This window comes from Eumetopias jubatus, unplaced genomic scaffold (assembly GCF_037043125.1).
Source record: "Eumetopias jubatus isolate StellerSeaLion01/CBP00866 unplaced genomic scaffold, mEumJub1_p1.0 scaffold_14, whole genome shotgun sequence".
NCBI classification, from domain to species: Eukaryota; Metazoa; Chordata; class Mammalia; order Carnivora; family Otariidae; genus Eumetopias; species Eumetopias jubatus.
Window position 1 is genome coordinate 108,515,419 of NW_028274820.1, and position 24,651 is coordinate 108,540,069.

The 24,651-nt window shown below is 40.8% G+C and overlaps 1 protein-coding gene across 6 annotated transcripts in view; it reads right to left on the minus strand.

Annotated features, from left to right (window-relative positions):
• Nucleotides 1–1,533: 1,533 nt before the first annotated feature.
• The window catches only part of ESYT2 (extended synaptotagmin 2), an 83,396-nt gene continuing 60,278 nt past the window's right edge, over nucleotides 1,534–24,651 (minus strand). Inside the window, exons 14-24 of one of the 6 annotated variants that reach the window (XM_088018587.1) lie at nucleotides 23,526–23,627; nucleotides 19,755–19,817; nucleotides 16,302–16,376; nucleotides 15,493–15,579; nucleotides 11,144–11,293; nucleotides 9,534–9,919; nucleotides 8,314–8,412; nucleotides 6,860–6,991; nucleotides 5,125–5,230; nucleotides 4,378–4,427; nucleotides 1,534–4,281 (exon numbers count right to left, since the gene is read on the minus strand). In XM_088018587.1, coding sequence (XP_087874713.1) covers nucleotides 4,236–4,281; nucleotides 4,378–4,427; nucleotides 5,125–5,230; nucleotides 6,860–6,991; nucleotides 8,314–8,412; nucleotides 9,534–9,919; nucleotides 11,144–11,293; nucleotides 15,493–15,579; nucleotides 16,302–16,376; nucleotides 19,755–19,817; nucleotides 23,526–23,627 — 1,296 coding nt within the window. In that variant the 3' untranslated portion in view covers nucleotides 1,534–4,235. Of the gene's footprint in view, nucleotides 4,282–4,377; nucleotides 4,428–5,124; nucleotides 5,231–6,859; nucleotides 6,992–8,313; nucleotides 8,413–9,533; nucleotides 9,920–11,143; nucleotides 11,294–15,492; nucleotides 15,580–16,301; nucleotides 16,377–19,754; nucleotides 19,818–23,525; nucleotides 23,628–24,651 lie in introns of those variants that run through there. The other 5 variants (XM_028092375.2, XR_003607441.2, XM_028092376.2 and 2 more) reach the window with 5 other exon arrangements.

Consider the following 24,651-nt stretch of genomic DNA (forward strand, 5'->3'; position numbering starts at 1 on the left):
GCCGAAGGCAGACGCTTAATGACTGAGCCACCCAGGCGCCCCAGGTGTTGCTTTCTTTAAATGGAAACTTGCTGAGACAAATTAAGGTCTGCCAAACTTTAGACATAATTCATCCAGCAGTTATTTGTTTACTGCGTGCCAAGAGTAGTGATAAGCCACAGGAAAAAGATTTAAGTAACACCCACATAACCTCTGCCCTCGAGAGCTTACAGTGCATCTCGGATGTGATTTTTAAATAAAGCAAAACCGCCATCATGTTAAGTATAGGAATGAATTCAGCACGCGGTGCTAAGAGAGCTTGTACAGGGGAGAGTGGTCAGGGACAGTCGAGGAAACGCACTCTGCTGAGAAGCGAAGGGCACTGGGAGTTAGCCAGGCCAGTGTCAGGGGAAGAGCAGGTTGGGCACTGAGGCAGGAAGGAGGGGCGGGGGTCGTTTCTGGAACGGAGAGGAAGTGTCACGGATGAGTGGCACTGGAGAAGGAAATTCGGTTGGAAGGGTCTCACAGTTTGATACGCTCTTGGTTTTTCTTCTAAGAGCATGGACAGCAGTAAAGAGTTAGAGGTGTGTTTTCAAAGATCCCTTTGGTTGTTGCGTGGAGAATGCAGGGGGCGGAGGCCCGAGCACCGGCGCTGGGAGCTGACAGACGGGAAGGCAGTGGCTTGGACTCGGGAGGACAGCCGAGGGGATGTATTCCAGGGTAGAACTAAGGGACCTGGCATCTATCTGCACACGGGAGAGAGGCACAGGGAGGTAAGGGACCTGGCATCTATCTGCACACGGGAGAGAGGCACAGGGAGGCAGAGGTGCCGTCTAGGTCTCCATCTCAACCTCCTCGGCTGATGGCAGACAGACACACCGTGAGGCCTTCCAAGGAGGCACTGGGGTAACGGGTCTTCAGCCCAGCAGCAGAGTCTGTACTGCAGATACAAACTGAGAAACCATGGTGTCACTGTTGTCAAGCAGAATGCAGAGTAAATATTAAAACAGGGGCTGGAACTAAAACTCGTGTTCGTCCACATTCACAGTCTGGTTGAAGATGGCAAAGGAGCCAGAAGGGCCGGGTTTGCAGTGGCCGTGGGCACCGGCAGGGCCTGGCTTGATGCTTTCCCACCTGATCCAGCCAGCCTCTCTGTGTCATCACTTCTCAGAACTCTACGTACAAAAGACCCTTAAAGACTGTTTTTTTTCTACTTGTGATTGTCTTTCATAAGAGCTGTTTTCACGACTCCAAGTCTAAAGCAGGCAGAGGAGAGTCAAATTAAGATGGGAACAAGAGAGGGGCACCTGGCTGGCTCAGTTGTTAGAGCATCTGACTCCTGATCTCAGGGTTGTGGGTTTGAGCCCCACCTTGGGCATGAAGACTAAAAAGATGGGAATATAAGAGGACTAGTATCAATGATCTCATGTTCTTTTAGAAATGACAGAATTCACACACAGCATGGATAAATAACGTACTATATCTGCTTTTCAAATCATTTGATCCCACACTAAAAACTTCATTTCAAAAGACAAAGGAAAAACAAATCACAAGTTAGCGAACATAAAAGTTTATTGAATAAATACATGCACTGTCATGTAAAATTAGTCGATCAAAAAGGACATTCTATCATAATAATTAAAAAAACCCTCTGTTTTCCATTTGCAGTGGGTGACGACCAGAGTTTATACACACTGGTCTACACTGAGCTTAGGTTCTTGGAGAAGGGCTGACCTCCTGATGAAGCATATCTGCGAATGAATTCTCCTAGTATAGAATGTAAGTTGAATACAGCTATGATCTGAAACTTGAAAACAACACCGCCAAACTTCCATACTTTAAGGCACAGGATAGGCAACCCACATGTAAAAACTAACAGAATTCAAATTCATTTAATTTTCCTCCCATTGGTTTGGCTTAATATAGAAAAGTTAACATTCCCTTTTCCTGAAGTGATTATTGAATCAGTGATGAACATTTTGAGAACTCAAGTGTTCTCCATCACCAGGATCCTGGAGTCTGGCCTCGACAGTAATTCTCAAGCCTCCCCACAGGGTATGAGTTTCTCATTGAATGCTCATCTTGCCACAAAAGACAGGATAGCATCGGGAAACGTTTTATATCTTCAGAATAGTCCCTTTCCTTTCTCCTTCCTCTTAAGCAGAATGAAGCCCACTGCCAGAGGCTTCAGAACCTGCAGATGTGTCTGTCTCCAGGTTCCCCAGTCCCTGTATCACAAGGCACGTGTCATGCTGCTAACTGGCTTTCTACCTTTCATTGTATTTATTTTGCCTCATTACTTAAATAAAGCATTCCATAAAGTAAATATGTACCTATTGGTGAGCACATGATTGCAAAACCCACATGTTTAGGATGTTGGTAAAAATTATCGGTATGGAACCAGTGAGTGGTTCTCTTTTTATAGATTATGCCAGAAGCCCTTCAACAGACTGAATTAAAAAAACAAATCTTTAATAAATCTAATACCATGGGCAGGCAACTAGATTTAGTAAGTAATTACCTGCCTTTATCATGCTACTAAAATACCACAGTTAAATTTTTTGTGTGCATGTTTATGTGTGCATCAATATATTAATAAACTTCCTCCTGTACATTGAACATGGTTTATAGTGAAGTTTCATTAACTAGGAAACAGTGAGATTATACTGTCTTTATGGTTACATGAAATGTGTTGTGAACTATAGACGCCATTATAAACAAACCCATGGTTCCAAGTGTAAATGAAAACAAACATGAAATCTGCTGGAAGGCAGACGTGCGCAGGAATAACAATCAGCGTCCACCACAGGCACTTTGGTATTTTGGTCACATGAGCAGTCCGTGAGTCCACGAGACGATTTATGGTAAGATCTCCAATTTTAGTCGCAAAGTTCTATTCCCCCAGTATCTGCATACATGATATAGAATGTTCTCCTGGCTGAGGAAGTCATCTGCATCATACATTTCTCGGACACATGCACGACACTGCTGCAGAGCTTCATCCCCCAAGAGGCTTGGGACTCGAGGATACAAAACATGCTACAATAATCCAAAAAGAAAACAAGTATTCCAAAATAAAAACAGAATCACAATATCCCAATACTGAGGTCAGTCACGGCATCAAGTGAAGAGACTCAGGAAATGGTTATTGAAAGTCAACAGCCGCCGTGCTGGAACCCTCTGGTCCCAGCAGCGCATGGCCTCGCGCACAGGGTCCGACGGATGATGTCGCACTGACGATGAATGAATGACGAGCTGTTGGTTTTTAAAACAACTTCCTACCTACTTACCAGATCTATCCCACAAACTTTATGGTGAGCATGTGAGCCTGTCTTCACAGGCTGGGAAAACACTGAAAATTAACAAAGCTCATGACGGATGGTTTCACAATAGCCTAAGTGCTAACATTGGAAATTTGTATTATATTTTAGGAAGTATAACTGTGTATCTGTGTACTACTTCATGAATAAGTTATATCAAGCAATTAAAAATAAACTTAAGACATTTCATTTTACATAAGAAATTTCAAATTAGTGCACCATGATTTATGAATCATGACAATGCTCTTAGTATTTTGTATTACTCAGTTATACACTTTTCCTTATAAGCACTTCAACTAACTCTCAATAATACATCTTTATATTTATGAAACTGGTAATATTTTGAATACTTCCGTCATTCATGATGGGCAGAATACTAATATTTAAATTTTCAGCCTGTTTTAAAAAAAGAAACACCATAAAATTGGTCACTGAGAACTTTACCCTGCAAAGACAAAATGATTATCTGTCGTAAGAATTTCATACATTTTAGAAGAAAAAAATATATTTCCTTAATCCATTTTCTTCAGAATTCAAACCAGCATGTAGAGATTATAAAAAATAGTCTATTTACATGGCATAGTGTACCTCAGTGTGTACAAAACAAGGCGACAGTAAAGCAATATACATACGTCTGCTCCCTAGTAGATATAACTGACATACACCTTTACGTGACATGGTGATTAACTGCTACCTTATTACACACTATAATAACTGGTGAAATACTACAGAAAATTAAACATACAAAATCTAATGATAATATTGGCCAAATATGCCTAAAATGTCAACATGGTTTATAAAACTATGAAGATTTATATAACTAAATACACTGAAATTATAAAAACAGTATTGGTACATGTGCGGGAGGGAGGGTGTGCTCTGAGCACACAAGGGTGGGCGGGGACACTGTGGCAGGCTCCTCGCGCCCGGCATGGACTACGTCACCACGTGTGGTCTTGTGCCATCTTCCGTGAGGTCGTACCTAGGGGTGCACAGGGAGAGGGGGACAGACGTGAGGTCAACTGGGGAGAGTGTTGTGAAGTAAACACACGGGGCTCGTCTGCGGTGGGACACTCACCACTGGGTCCAACCCTTGGCTAGTTCTTCAGACGCCAGACCAACCAACACCTGGTGGTGGAACAACATTTGTTACAGTGGGTGGAGCAGCCCCTGCTCACCCCTTACCATCCTCCCAGCCTCTCCAACCTCTTCCTGCCTCAGGATGGAACCCACTCTGTTATCTTGAGGCTCTGTCAGTGTTTTGGGCCCTGATGACCCCCCCATGAATGATACAGTGGATCACATCCAAGAGCTCCACCCTGTATCCAGCAGTCTCAAAATTGAGTTATTAAGAAGAATCGGTGCAGATAATTTACAGGGGTATTGGCTCAAGTGCCATTCATGGCAGCACGGATGGGACGGATCACTGGTAACTGGGATCTATAATTGAAAACTCCTCTTCCCTAACTTGACCTCTTGTACATTTAATATTAAAGAATATATAATTTTACGCAAGAGTTACATGTGAATTTAGACAAAGACTAGAATAAATTCAGAGAAATAAAGCCACTAATTTGTGAGATGAATAATATGCCAACAATATGAATCTGTAAAAACAATGAAAACTTAAAAATAATCTTCAAATGTACTCAGGTTTTAGACAACATGGCCTTTCATAGTCCACTATTTTATAAATAAGCATAGTTATAGAGGAAGTTCACCCCTTTCCACTTATTTAAGTATGGTCTTTAAAAAAATGCACTTTGGGTAAGTGTTTAATGTTTATAAAATATAGGAACTGACCAAGGATATTTTTCAAACTTACTTTGCCAAGAAGCCCTTTATCTTTGGACAGGAAGCCGCCACTGTTTTTCACTGCTACATCCAACGTTCTCCTCTGTACCTCTGGTAATGAAACACTGAAATCAAAGCTGACATGGAAGAAAGAGGACCTTCCTTAAATTTCCCCATAATTTTATTGTGTTTTATTATAACTAAAAAATGATATTTCTGCTTATGAGACAGTTCCAAATGTTACGTTGATTTTTTATTACACAATTGAGTTCTGTTCAGCGTTTGGATCTGGCATTTCATGAAGACTCAAAAACATTTTTTTCCCATTATTTTCCAAACATACGTGGTGACTCTTGCATCCTGATTATGGGAAAGGCCCTACTGCCTGTGGCTCCCTCATGTGTGGGGAGGGCTGTTGTATTTAGAGTAGTTGTAAGGATGGGGGACCGGGGACGTTTGTAGGACACAGCAGAGGGTCCAGACCAGTTCACTCATCCAGGCCTAAAGACCACAGAACACTAGATAAAACGCCTGGGTGAACGAAATAAGTGACACAGCCTCATGGACGCGAACAGATCTGCAGTGCACTTTTTAATGGCTGAAGTCAGATGCCACAAACCAAAATGCCTCCAGGACACCAAGTCCTCAAAGCTGGCTGGTGTCTGGCGATCGTGAGGCAGGGTCTCTGGTAAACCAGCGGACAGAGAGCCTGAGGCCCTGCAGGGACGTGGCTGGAATGCAGCCGGCCTTTCCATGGAGCTGGATGGAGCAGCTAGAAACCCAGACTTGCAGGTGGGGTCTCTGAATCCTTAAATGCTGGGGGCTAAGTGAGAACACTGTCAAAACACACCCACACCAGGATTTGGTGCACACCTGTCAGTTTATGACCTTGGTTTAGATAGAGTTGTTGGCATGAAGTTATGATAAAACGACCAGTCCCTTTAAAGATAAATGTAAACACAAGCAACAGATACTTTGACACCATCTGACTTTATTATTTCCCAAAATGCTGGTGGATTTTTAGCTACAGAGACTGTAATGTAAGGTACCCAGTTTGCACAGACTAAGACTTATTTAAATGTGACCTGAGGCCCCCAGAGGCCCCCGAGACCCTCTCTGGAGATGAGCACATCAGACTGACAGCAGAAGCAGTAGGACCTTTATTAAGACAAACCATTAAAGAGATCTGCAAAAATGTTAAACAATAATGCCATTTATTTATATATATATATTTTTTATTGTTTTGGAAACTAGTTGTTTTTCAGAAGAATATTTTAAGATGTTATAGGTTTATTACTGCTATTTAAAATAAAATGTAAAATCGAGCACTGGGTGTTATATATAAGTGATGAACCACTGAAATCTACTCCTGAAACCAATATTACATTGTATGTTCACTAACTAGAATTTAAAAAATCTGAAGAAAAAATTTTAAATTCTCAGTTTTTATTTATAACTCAGAAAAATCAATAGATACACCCCACAAAATAAAGTTCTTTAAGGTCCTCAATCATGAGTCCTTCCACAATGTTCACAATTTGGACTTACTATGTTTAGTGCTTCTAGATGAAGTTCAAAGTATTTATTTATTTATGCTGACAAGTCTGTGGGTGCTAATCTGGAGTTTTTCACTGATACTTCCCAACAGTGTTGGTTTGAATGCGTTAGTCATTCAAGAGTATTGATTGAGCCTTCCTTATTTGAGGATTCAATAGTCTGTCTCCACACACACCCCCCGCCCCGCCCCACCGAAGTTAACACCATACCTCTGGTCAAACACGGGGTTCAGTGTTTTCTTTGACACGTGTGTTTTTCTCCTTCCTGATCTCCTCTTGTCTGGTAACAAATACATGCGGACATAGGGGTCAGAGCCATCTTCAGAGAAGGCAATGAGATTTCTTATGACACAAACCAGAGAACACTAGATATTAGAATCTAGGAAAATGACAATTAGCATCACGTTCAAATTCACTGTTCTGATTTCCCATTTATCTAAACCACTGAGAAGCACAAAGGAGCAAAGTGTGCTTCTGTCTTTGCCCTGTGCTCACTTGCTGGCGGAGGCGACTTCTGCCTCCATTTCTTGAGCCCAGTATTTGGGGGACATTCTGATACCTTGCTCTGCTTTGAAAATGGCAACTGCTGGTTTACCTTTCCACAGTACTTACACTGTCTGTCTTCTCCCAGTGAGGGAGTCACAGCCAAGGTAAGCAGCCTTCCGGGAGACCCCAGCGAGGCCACGCACCCTCCTCCGTGCGGGCTCAGGCTGCTCACTCCACTCTCTGTCCTTTGCTCTCCTGAACCTTTCACCTCCTTTGTGCAGCCCATGCTGCACTTCTCCTAGGACAACTGGTCTGAGCCAAACACAGTCAAGCATGATATGAAACCACTTCAAATTACGCACTTATTGATCAACCTGAAAATCTAATTAGGGGATTATCTGGTGAGAGTCCTCTATGACAGTAATTACCTCACAGCAAGAATACATGAGGTGCTCAATAAACAGGTACAAAACTGAACCCATTTATATAATATTTCTAAATGTCACTAATTCTAACTTCCTATGTTTCTAACAGTCTTTTATAAGATCCAAATATTTATGTCATGCATTTATATCATAACTTTTACTGAGATGGACAAGTTACCTAAAAGGGAAATAATTAGTTGGCTGCATACTATCATCACTAATCTAACACAAATTCAAGCAACATTGTCATCTCATGTTACACTTAATAAATTAGTACACTGCACAATAAACTATTCTCGATTGGGAGGGTAGGGTGGGAAAGGCACACCTGTACCTTTGGGTGCCAATGTCAACTGGTATGCTCCAGAAATAGTCTTGAAAGACTATTGGCAATACCTATCATGATCCCATAAACTTTTTTGGATCCTCTGAATTGATATAAACTTACTCCTGGAAATTTAATCACAAAGAGACATTTCAAGAAAAAAGAAAGATATGTTCGTCACTATGTTACATGTGGACAATCTAAACATCCAGGATGGCAGCTGAAGAGTGTATTACAAAGCAACCAAAATGGTTATGAATAGAAAATACTTATGAAACAATGTCGAGAACAAAGCAAGAATACAACACTGAATACTAGGATTACAGTACAATCTCATGACTTTGTTCTTTAAAGATGAAATAAATTCGTCTGTTTGGTGAGGCTAGAACTCAGTATTTTGCTCCCCATGTAATGGCTACCCTGCTCACCTGCAGGAGTGCACAACCACCACGAGCTTGTTTCTCTGTGAGCTGTGCCGGATGGTCAGCTGGATCTGCCCCAGGGGCGACTGCCCCAGGGTTGTCCCACTGGGGAAGCAAAGCAGAAAGTTACAGCTCTCCTCAGAACTGAAGGGCTGTGTGTCACTGGCACAAGAAGGAACCAAATTACCCATGGACTTGAACAAAATTTGAACTTCAGACTCTTAATCAACCAGCTGAACTCACATTTCAAGTAAGGCTTCAACATAACTTAGTCATTCAGAACTGATGAGGCTCGGAGGTCTCCTAATTACAAACATCAATTCCGTCACTACCCAAACCCACGTATGCTTTCTCAAAGCCCCACACGTTGCTTGCTCTGATTTTTACTGGCAGCCTCTCTGACAAAACACTACCCCTCGCTTTCTCTCTCTCGGGGTTGAAGCACAGACTCCCAAGACCACCAACAGTTGCCCCAGCGCAACGTCCCCCAAGATCAACCCAGCTACTCCCCAAATTTGGCTCCTGATAAAAAGTACTTTCTTATTTAAAACTGCAGGAAGGGACTGGCTTCTTTTTTCCAAAATAGTGGACGTGAGAAGGTACAGAGGAGAAAAGCATGCTGAGTGTGGGTCACAGACCTGCATGCTTCCTCTACCCCCAGGAGCACTCATTTCATCTCTGCCTCCACTTCCGATTCCTCAACACACCTCTGAGAACAACAGACAGGAAGAACGGCTTCAAAGGGCAAGTTTACTCCTTCCGCTGGGAGGAAAAGGCTAACATATGAAGCTTGTGATAACTGTAAGCTGTTTTCCTCCTTCTCTCAAGAACCCTGGGGCACATCTATGAATCTGAACACCAGAAAACCACGGCCAGTGGTCGTAACGCTGAGCACACAGGACCTGTTCTTAGGGCACACAATCGCTGTGCTAAGAGAACACATCAGATCTAGACCCTGCCTTCCTGGTCTGAGGACAGCCACACCACGGCTTCACATCTTTCCTATTCATGGAACCTGTGACCCCACTGCTTCCTGACCCTCAAATGAGCCAAATATTAGGTCCTAGAAAACAGCAGGTTTATTTTCAAAGTCAAAGACTCAGTGAGCAAAAGGCCAAAGCCATGTGAAGTTCTTTTAACTAACTTAAAATGATGTTCCCTCCCTGCAGCATGAAAGGTGTGTGCTCTGATTTGACAAACAGAAAGGGGATGGGATGTCTACTTACTTCTCTAGCTGCCGCAGTCTCTGCCGAAGTTCCTGGGTGGCGATGGGCAGTGATATGTCTGAGGCTATGCTTGGGGTGGGCTCCTTGACGGAGATGTGGCTGGGCGAGCAGGTGGCACTGGCCTGAAGGCTGGAGGAGCTTCTGCCCAGGTCTCGTGGCCCCTGGGGGCTGGCCTCCACAGGCTGGGCTCTCTCTTCCACACCAGGCTTATCACTGCTCCCGATTACTGGCGTGCACGGGGCTGTGCTGCTGTCACCAGAGCCTGGCGATGCAGACATCTGAGGTCTCACCGATATTTTCCTCCCTTCTTTAGAAACAGAGGGTCGCTTTACTTGAGCTGAATGTTGGTGGTCTGGAGACCTTTCTTGCTTTTCGAGTTGGAGTACCTAGAGGTGGAAATAAACATGAAGTTAAAATCAGGGACACTAGAACAGCCTGCTCCCTGAATGGCTTCAGATTTATTCATTTGCAAATGTTTCTTTAAAAGTCGGCACAAAACACTATAAACAGTCTAGTGTATGTTCAGCTACTCTATTATTAAAATAACGCCATATTACAGTCAGTTTAGAAAAAGCAAAGTCTAATGAATCAAAGTATCACTTCCATGATGTGAATGTCGCATCTGTGTGTTCTCTTCAGCCTCTTCCATTTGCACGCATTCCTGCACAGTTGTGGGGTGAAGTCATTGCTGGGAGAGCCTGAGCCGAGTGCCCCCGAGAAAGGATGAGAGGCGAGGACACCCTCTCCAGGGGGCCACCACACACAGCAGCCTTGATGCAGGAGCAGGCCTCACGCTCCTCAGCTTGTGTGAGCACGTGGACCCTTTGCTTTGCTGGCTTTCATCTATAGTGTCAAGGTGTGCAATACTCCACTGAGCAGAGCCTGTACTGCACAAACCCTGAACCCTGGGGTTACTGTATCAGTGTCACCTTTTCCCGCTTTTATAAAATAAAGCTGCAGAAAACATCTTCATGTTCATGGTCTCTCTGCACTGTGTCTTCCTCCTGAAAGTCAGACTTGCAGAGAAAAGGTTCTTGGTTCAAGGGGCTCTATCGCTTATGGCCTGGAGACACTGCAGGCCTTTCTGGAGAAACTGTGCCGATCCCCAGAGTTGGGACCAAGTGCAAAGAGACCATGTACAATGCACCCTCCACTAAGTTTGCTTTAATTTTTTAAAAAGTGGGTTCTTTTTAATTTGCATTTTAAAAATCAGTGAGTTTTAGCATTTTTCATCTGTTTGCCAACTTAATTATTAATTTTGAACATTTCCTTAGACACTCACAAGAATCACTGTCTATTTTAGACAAAAAAATTTTGGTTTGTAATTTCTACCACCTTGTAGAATTTTATTAAATTTTCTCTCCTGAATGACCTTTGAAAATTTAATTTGGCCTGCTCAAGCAATCTGGAAATACCAACTTGGGCAGAGATCTGAGTCCAGGCCTCAATCAGCTCTCCCTTAGTCACCTGGAAACCGTCAGCAGTGGTTTCCTTGCTCCCCAGACGAGTGCCCCATGCCCTCTGCCACACTCTGGAGCAGTGCCACGAGCGTCGGCAGTGCTGCCCGTTACCCTGTCCACTCCTGCATGTGCTGCAGAAGACTACAGTACCCTGAGAGCGATCTTCATCTTCAGAGTGCTGTTGGGACCTGAATTACTGAGTTGGAATCGTTGGTTCATGGTCATGTCATCGCTGGTAAGCAGCTGACTGAGAGGGATCTTCAGATGCCCCAGAGAACACTGATGCTGTTCATCTTTGACCTGAGGGACACACGACAGAACACACTTAGCTCTGAAGGTAAAGACAGAAAGCATATAAATGTCCAAATTCCAGTCTTTAAAAAAAACACTTCTGCCATCTCTGGGTAGGGTTCTCATAAATGACTGACACAATGGACACCCTCAGAACTGTGATGAGTGAGGTTACAGTGTGTTCAAGCCCCATATGCCTGTCACCTCCTCACCACACAGTTATGAGCACAAAACGAGCACTGTGTTTTAGGAATCCATTAGAACCCTGAGTTGAGAGGCAGCAGTCTACACAGATGTGAAGATTAGGAAGACACGTCTTAAATTCTGTGAAAATGGTGACAATACACATTCATGGTGATGCGTCTATCAAGTTTCTACTGGTGATACTTGTTTATGGAGAAAAACATTACTTTTTTTTTTGTTAAAGATTTTTATTTATTCATGAGAGACAGAGAGAGAGAGAGAGAGAGAGAGAGGCAGAGGGAGAAGCAGGCTCCCAAGGAGCGGGGAGCCCGACGCGGGACTCGATCCCAGGACGCTGGGACCATGACCTGAGCCGAAGGCAGACGCTCAACCATCTGAGCCACCCAGGCGCCCCGAGAAAAACATTTCTAAGTGCCTTTTATTTTTTAAAAAGATTTCATTTATTTATTTGACAGAGACAGAGCACAAGCAGGGGGAGCAGCTGAGGGAGAGGGAGAAGCAGGCTTCCTGATGAGCAGGGAGCCCGACGCGGGGCTTGATCCCAGGACCCCGAGATCATGACCTGAGTCGAAGGAAAAATGCTTAAATGACTGAGCCCCCCAGGCGCCCCTTCTAAGTGCCTTTTAAGCAGTCCCTATTCAAAATCTATCTGGTTGTTTTGAAAATTTATAGTATCCACTTTAAATGCATGGCAATTTCTGTCTCCTGAATAATAACCTTCAGCATTACTTCTGTAACACGTACTATTCCTGTTAAATTATTGTAATACAAAAAGTCTTTTGTTTTTTTAAACATATTCTTATTTTTAAAGTAGGCCCCATGCCCAATGTGGGGCTTGAACTCATGACCCTATCATGAGTTGCATGCTCCATTGACTGAACCATCCAGGCGTCCCAGGAATACAAAATAGTTTAACCAAATAGAGTAAGAATTCTGGAGATTTCATGGGCTATATGAAAGTAAGTGGTCAAAGACCCTAACTAAACATGAACACTTAAAAGCCTGATTGCTTATTTCTTTTTAAACTGTAATCACAAAAGCATTTTTAAAAAGATTTTATTTATTTGAGAGAGAGAGTGAGCGCATGTGTGCACGAGCAGGGGGGAGGGGCAGAGGAACAAGCAGACTACCCGCTGAGCAGGGAGCCAGCTGTGGGGCTCCATCCCAGGACCCTGAGATCACGACTTGAGCCGAAGGCAAGACACTTAACCAACTGAGCCACCCAGGAGTCCCTTAAATAAATAAAATCTTAAAAAAATAATAAAGTTAAAGATCCTGTAATTATTTGAAAAATAGTGCGATTTATGAAGAAAAAATTAGCTAGACAAATACAAAATACAATAATTAGCTAAACATACATATTCTGTATAAAACAGAATGTAGAAATATAAAACAGCTAACACAGAATAATGGACCAGGCTGGGCACGACTGGCAGTCAAGGAGCTAACCCTAACCCCACTGCAGGACATGCCCTCTCGGACCTCACGATCTCAAGAGGCTGGGGAACGAAGTCAGAGTTGTACAAGCCAGACCGAAAATGAAGGCCCTTAAACTTCTCAAAGACTGAATGCTGGGAAATAGGACATAACCAAGAAAAAGGGGAGAGAACTAGGGTTGTGCACGGTTAGCATGCTGGCAACGGGAACGAGCGCACAAGCTGCGCGATCCATTTGGCGCTTTCCTTGAAGCTCATGTGACAGGAGGGCGGAATATATGACCACTGAGAGTAACAGGTGTGCATTCAAGAAGCTCGGATTCCTCCCAAGTATGTAATTTATATATATTATATATGTTCAAACATGCAGAGGACTTCTACTTCTGGCTACGATGGAGGAGCCAGACCTAAATTTATCACCCATGTTAGCTTAAGAACCAGACAAAATGTTCGGGATGATGGGTTCTGGGCTGGACAACGTGAGACACTGGACACAGGAGTGCCCTGAGAGCATGGAAACCAAGTGAGGTGAGCCTGACAACTATTTCCTGCCTAGCTGGTGTCCAGGCCATGCTTCTGGCATGAGGACCCCAGAGAGATGTGAGGGGTTGCCCTGAGTGAGGAAGGGTGAAGAAAGCAGGGAGCAGGAGGTTCCAAAGAGAGCTAGAGGCCTCTGAAGACCCCTCATCTTCAGCCAATCAGCACATGAGGGAGCCAACTACCTGAGGCCAGGAAAGATGCCCCAGGAGGAGCAGGGGAAAATTCCCAGAGCACAAAGGGCTGCAGAGAGTATCCATTCCAAAGAGGGAGGAGAAATCTCATAACAGTAGGGCAGACTAGCAAGGCCACAGGATCCCAAGATTGAACGCTGTCGGGCCTGCCTAACAAAACTTAAATCAAACCTTGAAAGGCTCAGTGTCCAAGTTACTTACTTGCAAATGAGAACAAAGCTCCAAAATATTTGAAGGAATACAAAAACCCAGCACTCAATAATGTAAAATTCATAATGAAAAATGACCAGGCAACCAAAGCAGCAGGAATATATGACCCAAGATGAGGGAAAGTAATTCACAGAAGCAGATCCAGCAATTATACAGATGACAGAATGAGTAACAAGGTACCAAAAACTCTCACACACTAAACACGAGAAGGTAGAGGAAAGACATGGAAGAGAAAAAGATCCAAATGTTTACTTCTAAGATGAAAAATATGTCTGAGATGAAAAACACACAGGATGGGATTGACAACAGAAGAGACACTTGAGGCAGGAAAAAATTTGAGCAAGTACTGGCCAAAAATTTTCTAAACTTTAACAACAGCAGACTTTTCATCAGAAACAACAGAAGATAGTCCTTTAAGAAAATAAAACTGATAAACCCTTTGCCACACTGATCAGGAGAAATAGAGGGAACAGGAAAATTACCAATATCAGGAACAAGAAAGGGGACATCTTTCTGGGACATTAAAGGGATATTCTGAATAATGTTGTGCCAAGAAATTCAACAATTTAGATGAAATGGATGAATTCCCTGAAAGTCATAAATAAAAAAAATCATCAAGAAAAAATAGATAACCTAGACAGATCTATATTATTGGAAATTAATTTGTATTTAAATGCCTTCTTATAAAACTACAGGCCAAGATGGCTTCACTGGTGGAATTCTCCAAGCACGTGAGGAAAAAACCCAATTCTACATAAACTCTTCTAGAAAAATGCCCAGGAGAGAACACTCCCCAAATCCTTCTATGAGGACAGCATTACCCTGATACAAAAACTAGCATTACAGGAAAACAAACTTACAAATAGTATCCTTCATGACTAAGATACAAAAATTCATCACAAAATTTTACCAAGTTAAATTAAACACATAAAAAGGATACCTCATCATGACCAAGTGGAGTTTGACCCCAAATAAAGGTTTGCAAGGTTTAACATTTGAAAATCAACAATATATTTTACCATATTTACAAACATAAAAGAAAAAGCTATATGATCATCTCAATAGCTGTACAAAAGCCTTTGAGAAAATTCAACACGCATCCATGAAAAAAACACTGAGCAAACTAGTTAGTAGTTGGAGTAGAAGGAAACTTCTGAAAACAACAGACTTAATGGTGAAATCCTGAGGCTCTCCCCTTAGGAGCGGGAAGGAGGCAAAGATGTCTACTCACTGCAGAGGTGGCAAGGCCACGGCAGGGCAACAAGGCAAGAAAAGGAAGTGAAAGGTACCCAAACTGGAGACACAGAAGTAGAAGTAACATCATTAGCAGAAAACCTGACTTCCATATAGAAGGCAATCCTAAAGTATCCATAAAAAGCTGAGAATAACCAAGTACAATATCAATATACAAAAGTCAGTTGCATTTCTAGATACTAGAAACAACCATCAAAAGTTGAAAATTGAAAAAAAATTACATATCAAAAAGCATGAAATACTTAGGGATAAGTCTGACAAAGATTTATCGATGATGATGATGAGTCCCATAAAGTGTACTCTTTAAATCTGTGCAGCGACTTGTATGTTCGTTATATTTCTACAATTCTATTAAAAAATGCAAATAAAATACCTCGACTTCGAGGTCCTGGCGCTTGGGATTGTGAATGAAGAAGGTGAAGTTTTCCTCCCACACAGGTTCATTGGTTTTGTACCGAATCTGAAAGAAATGACCAGATATCAACTTTGTGATATTTTACGTGGAAAAGAGCTACTAAGACTTTGTTTATTCATTTACTGTGCTTAGGATGACTTTAATTAAATTCCAAGACATTTATTTACTGAGCATGTGCTATTATATATTAATTGTGACAGTGTTCAAAGACGGAGATGGTCCAAAGTGGGTCAGGGAAACCCCAACTGTATGCCCATCCCAATGACAAGACCTCGTCTGCCCTCTGTTCTACCTCTCCCTCTACATAATGCTGGTAAGTCATGAAGCTTCCTAAACTGTGAGCATTTAAAAGTGAACAGTGGCCTATAACTTTAAATAATTCCTGAAATGCTTTTCTTATGTTAAGAAAGTGGAAGACATTACAGCAACAGTAATGCCTCTCAATTCTTGAATAGAATTGTGTTTGTTGAGTTTTAAGGACTGTTGGTTATCTTTCAAACAAAATATTTACAGAGCTTTCAAAGGAAACTTAGAAATTTATCCCATGTCATTTATCCATGAAATCAAGCAAAAAGCATATTATATTTTTTAGCATTATTTTTAAAAATGAACAATATATTTGTTACCCAATAAAGAAGTATGGCTATCTATGAGTGGAAGAGAAAGATATGGAAATCAATGATCTCACGCCTATACCATCAGCCAGCTGACCGTTCTCATCTAAAACTGGTGACAGTGACATCACAGGAAACTAGTCAGAATCTTACCTTGCTCTCCTGGGCCTTGTGTCCAACTGACATCTGGACAAGAGGGTTTGGATTGCTGTTTATTTTCTTCCCTGACTATCCAAAAACAAAACCAGACAAAATAAGTAAGCATACATCTTGAAATGGGGCTTACTAAAAAGGAGATTACTGGCTCATATTAATAGTCATTTTTATTTATTTTTGATACTTCAGTTACAGGGAATATCTGGGAAGAATTTAATCGGAAAATAATTGCTGAGCATATCCCAAAGCAAAATTATATCTACCATGAGATAAATTAAGAAAATTCCTGTTTGTATATGATTTTTAAATGCTAAGGTCTTTTATTTTTAAAGCAAGTTACTTTGGAAAAATGAAATCTTCCAAAAAGATTTAATGCTAATTCCAGCTCTCAAAATTTATCTTACACACATAAGAAGATGAATAAGTGCAGCGAACGGAAACAGAAAAGCATGAGGAAGGGCAAACGTAGAAATGTACAATTCAGAACAGTCCCCTGGTTGAAATAATAAAAATACTACAAAGTATCAGAGATGTCTTCATGTTTTTAACTTAGTACGTTCTGTGCAAACATGTAGCTATCAGATATCAAATCTTGCTTACCAGCTCCTAAGTAATTCTGACTGGAAGAATAAACATCAATCTAGAATTGCATTAAATTAAGCAGATATAAATATGAGAAAAATTCAGGAATAAGAAAAAAATGGTAACAAGCATACTTTAGCAGACAGGTGATAGAACATAGTAAAACACAACATATATGGGACATGAGGTTTATTTATAACTTAGCCCCACAAGAAGATGCAGTTAAATATCTGTGTTAGTGGGAATTAATTAGAAGGTCACAAAAGTGTTTTTTAAATAATTTCAGAGTCAATCCTCAACACTGCAGCAATGACAGAAGTAGGCATCAAATTAATATGCTTATCAGAATAAAATATTACTGGCCCAAACATACTGTGATAATTTATTTTCTGGTTCATCTTTTTGATGAGAATAAATTCTGCAAAATGAAATAAATATTGTTAAAAAAAATACCCAAGGCTATAGACTACTATGGCAGAGAATACTAACTCTTCCCCTAAATCCTTCCTTTAATACTGGAAGCCCGGAGTTCCACCTGAGCACAAGTCCTCTGTACATGAAAATTCTATTTCTGAACTTCCCTTGCAGTTGGGTGTGGCCAGGTAACAGTCTGGCCTCCAAGGAGGGGCCTTTGCGATGATGCTACCTTTGGCTGGAGAAACTGAACAGCAGCGCTTCGGGCCGGATTCTGTTACTTTCCAGGGAAATAAAACTGTCTTAGGCTACAGCGGCTTCTGATACAGCAACTGCATTGATACAAAAACTGCTTCCTGGCTAATATAAGTTACCTCATCTCTGAGAAAGTAGCCATCCATTCCTAGAGTTATCATACCTTATCAATTCTGAGACACACTTTTTTTTTTTTTTTAACTTTCTAACATCCCTTGAAAACAGAATGAAACTTACAGTTGGTAACTTTATGTACCTGTTTTTAGGCAGGTCCGAATAGTGAGACAGTTGTTCTTGCTTTAACTGATTTATTTTGCTTCCATTTTCCTTTTGTTGTGTGTGATGTATTAAAAATCTGTATTTATCCTAAGCCTAAAAATTCTTCCAATAAACATAAACACTATTAAGCCTTAATAGGAACTTTTCTTTCTTGTGATACATAAAATAATGGTGTATTTTTAAATGATGTTTTAGATTTCATGAAATAAGGTAAAATCACTAAGTTTCTACCATGATGCAATATTCAAAATGCATGAGCACAAGTCAGATATATAGTGAAATGAAAATATGAGTTTTTATTTTTTTTAACGTTTTATTTTTAGTAGGCTCCATGCCCAACGTGGGGCTTGAACTCACAATGCTGTGATTAAGAGTCACATGCTCTACTGACTGAGCCAGCCAGGTGCCCCCAAGATAAGTGTTTTTGTTTTTGTTTTTTTAAGATTTTTTATTTATTCATTTGTCAGAGAGAGAGAGAGAGCACAAGCAGAGGGAGAAGCAGGCTCCCTGCTGAGCAAGGAGCCCAATGCGGGACTCGATCCCAGGATCCCGGGACCATGACCTGAGCCGAAGGCAGATGCTTAACCGACTGAGCCACCCAGGCGTCCCCAAAGATAAGTGTTTTTAAGTTAGACTGTCTTGAATTAAATTTCAGCTGTTTCAAATGATTATTGAGACCTACATATTTCATCTATTCGTACCTTGGTTTTCATGTCTAAAAAATGGACACAGTACCAAAAAAGCTAGGTTTAAATATAATGATGTCATAACAACTAATAGCTACACTGAGCTCTTTTACATGCATGATCTTATTTATGGATACTCTGAAAAAGACCATATCACTTCCAGTCTGTAAGTAACAGAGGGCTGAACACCCTGCTGTAGCACACACTGATGAGTAGGCCAGACTGCAGTCCAAACCCAGACAGTCGCCTTCACGCCAACCATAATGTCTTGCTGCTTAATGACCTTCAGATATCAAAGAAATGGTGAGGAGAGACTGCTGATCTAATTCCTTCCAGTGTTCTGGGAGCAGTTATTTTAACTGCTGTGCCAACTAGTACTGCGAAGGAGTAAATCACTGGTAGGCCACACTTCATCTCAGGGTAGGTAAGGGCTTAATAAATACTATGTCAGAAAGCAGACATTGTTTGTCTTCCTCACTTTTAAAATTGAACTTATTTTCCTACATGAAGTGATAAAAAAACATTCCTGATCCCTTTGGATAGAATTTTCTTAAAACAATTAACATTTAATCCACCCCTCCCCAAATATTTAAGCCTAAAATGTTCAAAGAAATCAGAGAAAAAATAATAAAACGCCATTAAGTCACAGAAAAGTTAACAATTTAGCCAGAAAATACATGTTCATGTTGTTTTAGGGAGTGGAGCTTAGTTTTCAATATACCTCATTTAATGAAATTTAAAGCTTCTCGAAAGATCTGTCACCCAAACCCAGCAGCACCAAAAGCCATGAGGTCACCGACTAAAAAATGGCCCTAACTCAGCATATTGGAAGAGGTGATTTCTACACGGATAGTCACAGTGCACAAGGAAGAAATGTCTTGAAATCATAATCTAGAAACCGGTTGAGTTTTTAAATAAACCTTCTATCTCACCATTTTCACAAATTCAAATCCAATTAAAATGCAGATGATTTAAAACCATCTTAGATACTGCTGCCTAAGACCAATAAGACAGAAGTCTAATTTACCGTATTGGTACTTTATAAAATTTATCTTCAAACTTGACAAATTCTTCTAACTACTAATCCTTGGGTAACAAAAAGGATCCCTCTAACTAGACAACTGATGACTACATTAGTAGGGACGCAATTTGTCAATAGACCCACAAGAGTTAAAAAGCATCATCTCTTTCAATATGTTTCAATTAACTTTTCAAAGGGAAGCTATTAGTTTACCTTTAAAGCTTTCTGAACTGCAGACTTCTTCAAGACATCAGGGTTAAATTCTAATGGGTTACTCTTTCAAGTCAGAAGAAAATGAATATACCAAGGGTTAATAAAACATGCAATGAGGAGTTTATGTAAGGTTAATGACATGAAAATTTATGAGAACAAAAAAAAATCTTTAAATGAAAATCACCAACAAGAATGACACAAAAAACCAGTAGAACTCATTTTTAGCACATAAAATTCTTTATGCCCAAGTTTTTATCTTAGAATAAGCCTTTGTAAATATCGAAACACATTTCCTCTAGGATTACTACGATCCTTTGGGATTATTGTTCTTTTTATACTCCCAGCCCTCTTGTCTTTGAGATTTGAAAAACCCAGGAGTGACACTTTAAGAAAGGGTTCTATTTACTATCCTTTACTTGAATAAACCCCTAAAATATCAACCGTATATACAATACAGGCTTTACCTAAACTACAAACGAATGGGCTGTATATGCCCAAATTGCTCTCAAGTCAGCTCATACCCTAGCCTAGCAGATGCTACTTTACTTCCTTCGGAGATTTACCTTCTTTGTGCAAAACCACAGCAGGGGTGGGCCTTCTCTACTTCACTCCCATTCTCTCCGAAGCATCAAATGCAGAAGCTGATCACATCATTTCAAAAGTCTGTCCTGGCTTTAAAGTTCTATTATTATGGGTTTTATTGTTCTACTTTTATTGACTTTTTAAAAAAATTCATTACTTTCTTGCCTTCAAGAGGGCAAGACTGATTTGTTTCACAAGCTCCTTCAAGGACTAACATTTAAGATTAAAGATTTTATCATGTTAGTTGTAATTACCTTCCTATGACAAACTGCTTTTATTATGTTTTCATTAAACAGCAGATTTCATAACGAAGAAAGATGGACCACTAGCTTCCCTGCCTCCTGTGGCCATGGCAGGCTGCTCCAGATGAGAAGATAAAAACATTTGGCCAAAAGGAATTAATGTGACATAAAGGCCAGATCATTGAGGTGGTCTGTGGAGCTTCAAAAATACGGGACCCACCAGACTGGACTCTAGCAGGAGCCTGGACAGGTGAGGCTGGGACCACTGCGCTGAGGTGTGAGGACTGACAATCTTCAGGTGTCATAAGAACCTTTTCTGAAGCTCACTTTGGATAGATGTAATCTAGGCCAAGTGCACATACTATTCTAACATGCATCAGTGAAAGCAACACAGGAGAGGCCATGGTGCAGGTGCTAGAGGAGCACTGTGAGGTCGTGGGAAGCTGCACAGGCTTGCAGGAGAGACAGGCCAGATCACACCGGTGCACTCATACAAGCCCACTATGAGCCCTGGATGTTACTGCACCTTCCACCCTTGGGCTGTTTACCATAAGTGGAAGCACTAACAGTGACCTGTACCTTTTAAAGACTTTTATTTTCAAGTAGTCTCTACACCCAGTGTGGGACTTTAACTCACAACCCCAAGATTAAGACTCGCATGTGCTCCCAACTAAGCCAGCTGGGTGCCCCCGCTTTGTTTTTAAAGATTTTAAAGTAATGCCACCTGTACTTTTAAAAAGTAAGATGGCACCTAGCATCATCAAACCCAAAGGTCTTCACATTATACAGCTAGCATTTCTATGTATAAAGTAGGCAACAGTGTGAACACTCATCTTAGATAAACTCCATGGACAGCTCTATGAACTTACAAACTTGAAGTGAGAATGAATTCACTTTAAACTAGGATGGAGTAGACAGCAGAGTTCAAACTCCAGCTCTGCTACTGACCAGCTGTGATCTTGGGTCTCTAACCTCAGTCCCTCACAGTCTATGTGTTGTCTTAGTTTTCTTACCTGAAAAGTGATCATGAGGGCCTGACACTAAATGAGGCACACAGGTAGAGCCCTCGGAAGGTGCTCAGCAAATGTGTGCTATTGTGTAAATCTCAGGTTGTAAAGCTGCTTAGCCACTGGGAGCCACAGAACACCCTGAGCGTTCCAGTTTCAAATTCAGCCCAAAATTTGATCAAAAGAAGGAGGGCAAAGTGCTGACGGTCTACATTGCCAAGGGGCTGTTTCCAGTACAGGAGAAAGTCCTGTAGTGCTAAGGGTTTGCAGATGGCCTCACTGGTGGTAATGCATACACAGGGTTGGAAAATAAGTATTCTGAGTAGGTAGAAGCTAAGAGTCCATTGTGCCTGGCCTTTATTAGAAATACCAACGGTCTCAGGCCTTTGGGGGAAAACTGAGAAAGCAATGATTTAACTTCACACTGAAAACCAATGGATTTAAAAAAGAAAAAAGGCAATCAAATCCATTCAAATTTATTTTATAAAACACTTTATTGATGCCTATATTTGAATCATTAAGCAGTACTAGTACGTGATTTTGATAATGCGGGAGGAAAGGTAGTTTTGATAACCTAGCAATGTCTTAGCTAAATATTATAAAGCAATTAAAAAATCTTGACACAAGGTCAGAAATATTTCCTTTAAAAAAAGCAGTTACAGAATGAGAAAAAGTAACTTAGGGAAGCTACCGTAGACCAACAGAGTTTATGCATGGGAGGTACACACTGTCGTTTATAGACACAGCTTACAATACAACCTTCCACTAAGAAACAGAAAGTCATTGTATGAAAAAGTGACAGAGAATGGTTGCCAATGGGCACCAGTGACCTCATTTTGACTTTTAAAATGCCTTTAACAGGAACAAGCAAAGAGTGAGATTACCATTTCCTACCTACGTGACTCTCAACAGCTCACCAAACCCTTCAGGGTCTTGATTTCCCTCAGCTATAAAATGGGACAAAATACCTATTCTTCAAGTTTTGCTCCCCTTCTTTTTAAAATAAGAATAAATTGAAAATGCACATGGAAATAGAAATGAAAACTCTTCAAAAATGCAAAGCACTACCACTATTAGATTCAAAGGCCAAAGAACTTTAAGGATCTCAGTAGTTATTGATTAAATCAGTCTAGAAAGAGTAACTTTCTAGACTAATGACTAAGCCATTGGTGACCTTCTCTGACCTCAAAGCAAGTAAAAATCACTACCTGCTAAAAGCACCAAGAACAGTACCAGGAATCAAGGCCGCAGAGCAAGACCCCAGGAAACAGACATAATGAGATCAGAATCAGCTTCCCAAATAAGGGTTAGAGATGCTCAATTATCCACTCCTGGAAATTCTATTAAGTTCCTTAAAAGAAGCTGAATCATAAACTCAATATATTTTTTTCTCCCTTAGGAGCGCTGGTTAAAAAGTGAGGGAGAAGGTAAGTTTGCAGGGTAACAGGTGGACTTCTGTCTTCACTGACTGTCCCTTCGGGCACAGTTGGCACCTTTCAGGAAAACCACATTCTGACACTTCTGTGTTTTGTCAGGAGGAAAAGTGGATTTAAGGAAGTTTTTTGAAAGCTTGCAAATAAATATTTACATCTCACATTGAGATAACCACAAGAAAATCAGTTTTAATCATTATGGCTTCATTTTTTCCTCACAAGAATTTTTATCTTTATCTTTTTATGGGCCGGTAGCAGTTTAGAACGTTAGGCTTCTTCATGACTCACCAGGTTTGTTCAGATGTAGTCACCAAAGTTGGTTACAGCAGTGTTACTTTTACAAAACAAGCACAAAAGAAACACACACACAGTAACTGAAATCATGCAAGAAAGTTAAAAACGCATGCCACACCATTCCACCACCGAGTAGATGGCATTAGAAGTCCCAGCCCACATTCTAGCAGTCTCCATTAAAACAAAAGGAAGAAAGAACACTGGAGAACTCACAAATAGTGCTCTATAGACTGAGGTAGTATTTTCACAAAACACTAGTCCCGACGCTCGCCTCTCTTTTAAGTAGCCACACCCAAAGTTTCCCTCGTAGATACTCTTAGGGAAGTGGAAACAGGAGGAGAAAGCAAAGAATGGTGGATTGCGGTCAATGAACGCACAAGAAGCACTAATAAACAGGAGTGCAAAAGGCAGAGTCAAAGCATCCCGCAGAAACGCAGGAGAACTGGTTGGCAATCGCTCCCGTTTAAAATAAACACCCAACAGGGCAGCGGTTTTGCAAAGATCCTTTGCCTCTGACAGCCAGAGCATACTTCATGCACAAAGTGCCATTTTAATAAATTAATAAATTTACTTCTGCTTTTGTTTTGCTTACGTGATGTTATTTAAATTTCAATTTAACGTGACAAAATACACAGTTCGAAAGAGGCCTAATTCCTTCTTGCCAATTCACTAATACTATTCTTTGTATCCTAAAATATGCAACAAATTCACTTCCATCAGGGATTATAAAAGACTTTATACCAAACATTACTGTGATTAAAAACAAAAAAAGTTCTACTGTATTGAGAAATTCTGTAGGAAGGTTAAATAGTAACAAAGTAACTGTCCCCAAGTTGAAATTGTAACAGAAAAAGTCACAGAGTTCTAACTGAAAGATTGGCCAAAAGGTTAAGGTTAACACTTTAAGAAAAATAAGAATTTGCGAAGTTAAAAGTCAGTCAAAAAACCTTCACTGAAAGAAAGAGTACAATTATATACAATTACACAGAGTGTTCAACTATATCTTCCCAGTATAACAAAAATGACTTTAAATAAAAGATAGAGATGCACAAAGTACCTTTATTTGCTTTTGAGCTAAGTGCAAGTAAAGCACCACTGTAAAACCCTCAAAGGCATTAGTGAAACTAGGGTGTGTATTTCATGGGACAAAGGAAACAGTCTAGCTGTGGTGAGGTGAGGCTAGGCACAGTCCAACATGAGACACTCAGATGCAAACTGTGAAGGGCAGTGATCACTTGGCTTCCTTGTCTGTCTCCGCCAAGTAGATGCCAACAAGGGGAGGACACAGGGAGACTACATGCAAATGCACTTGGATGGATGAGAATTTATTATAACTTCG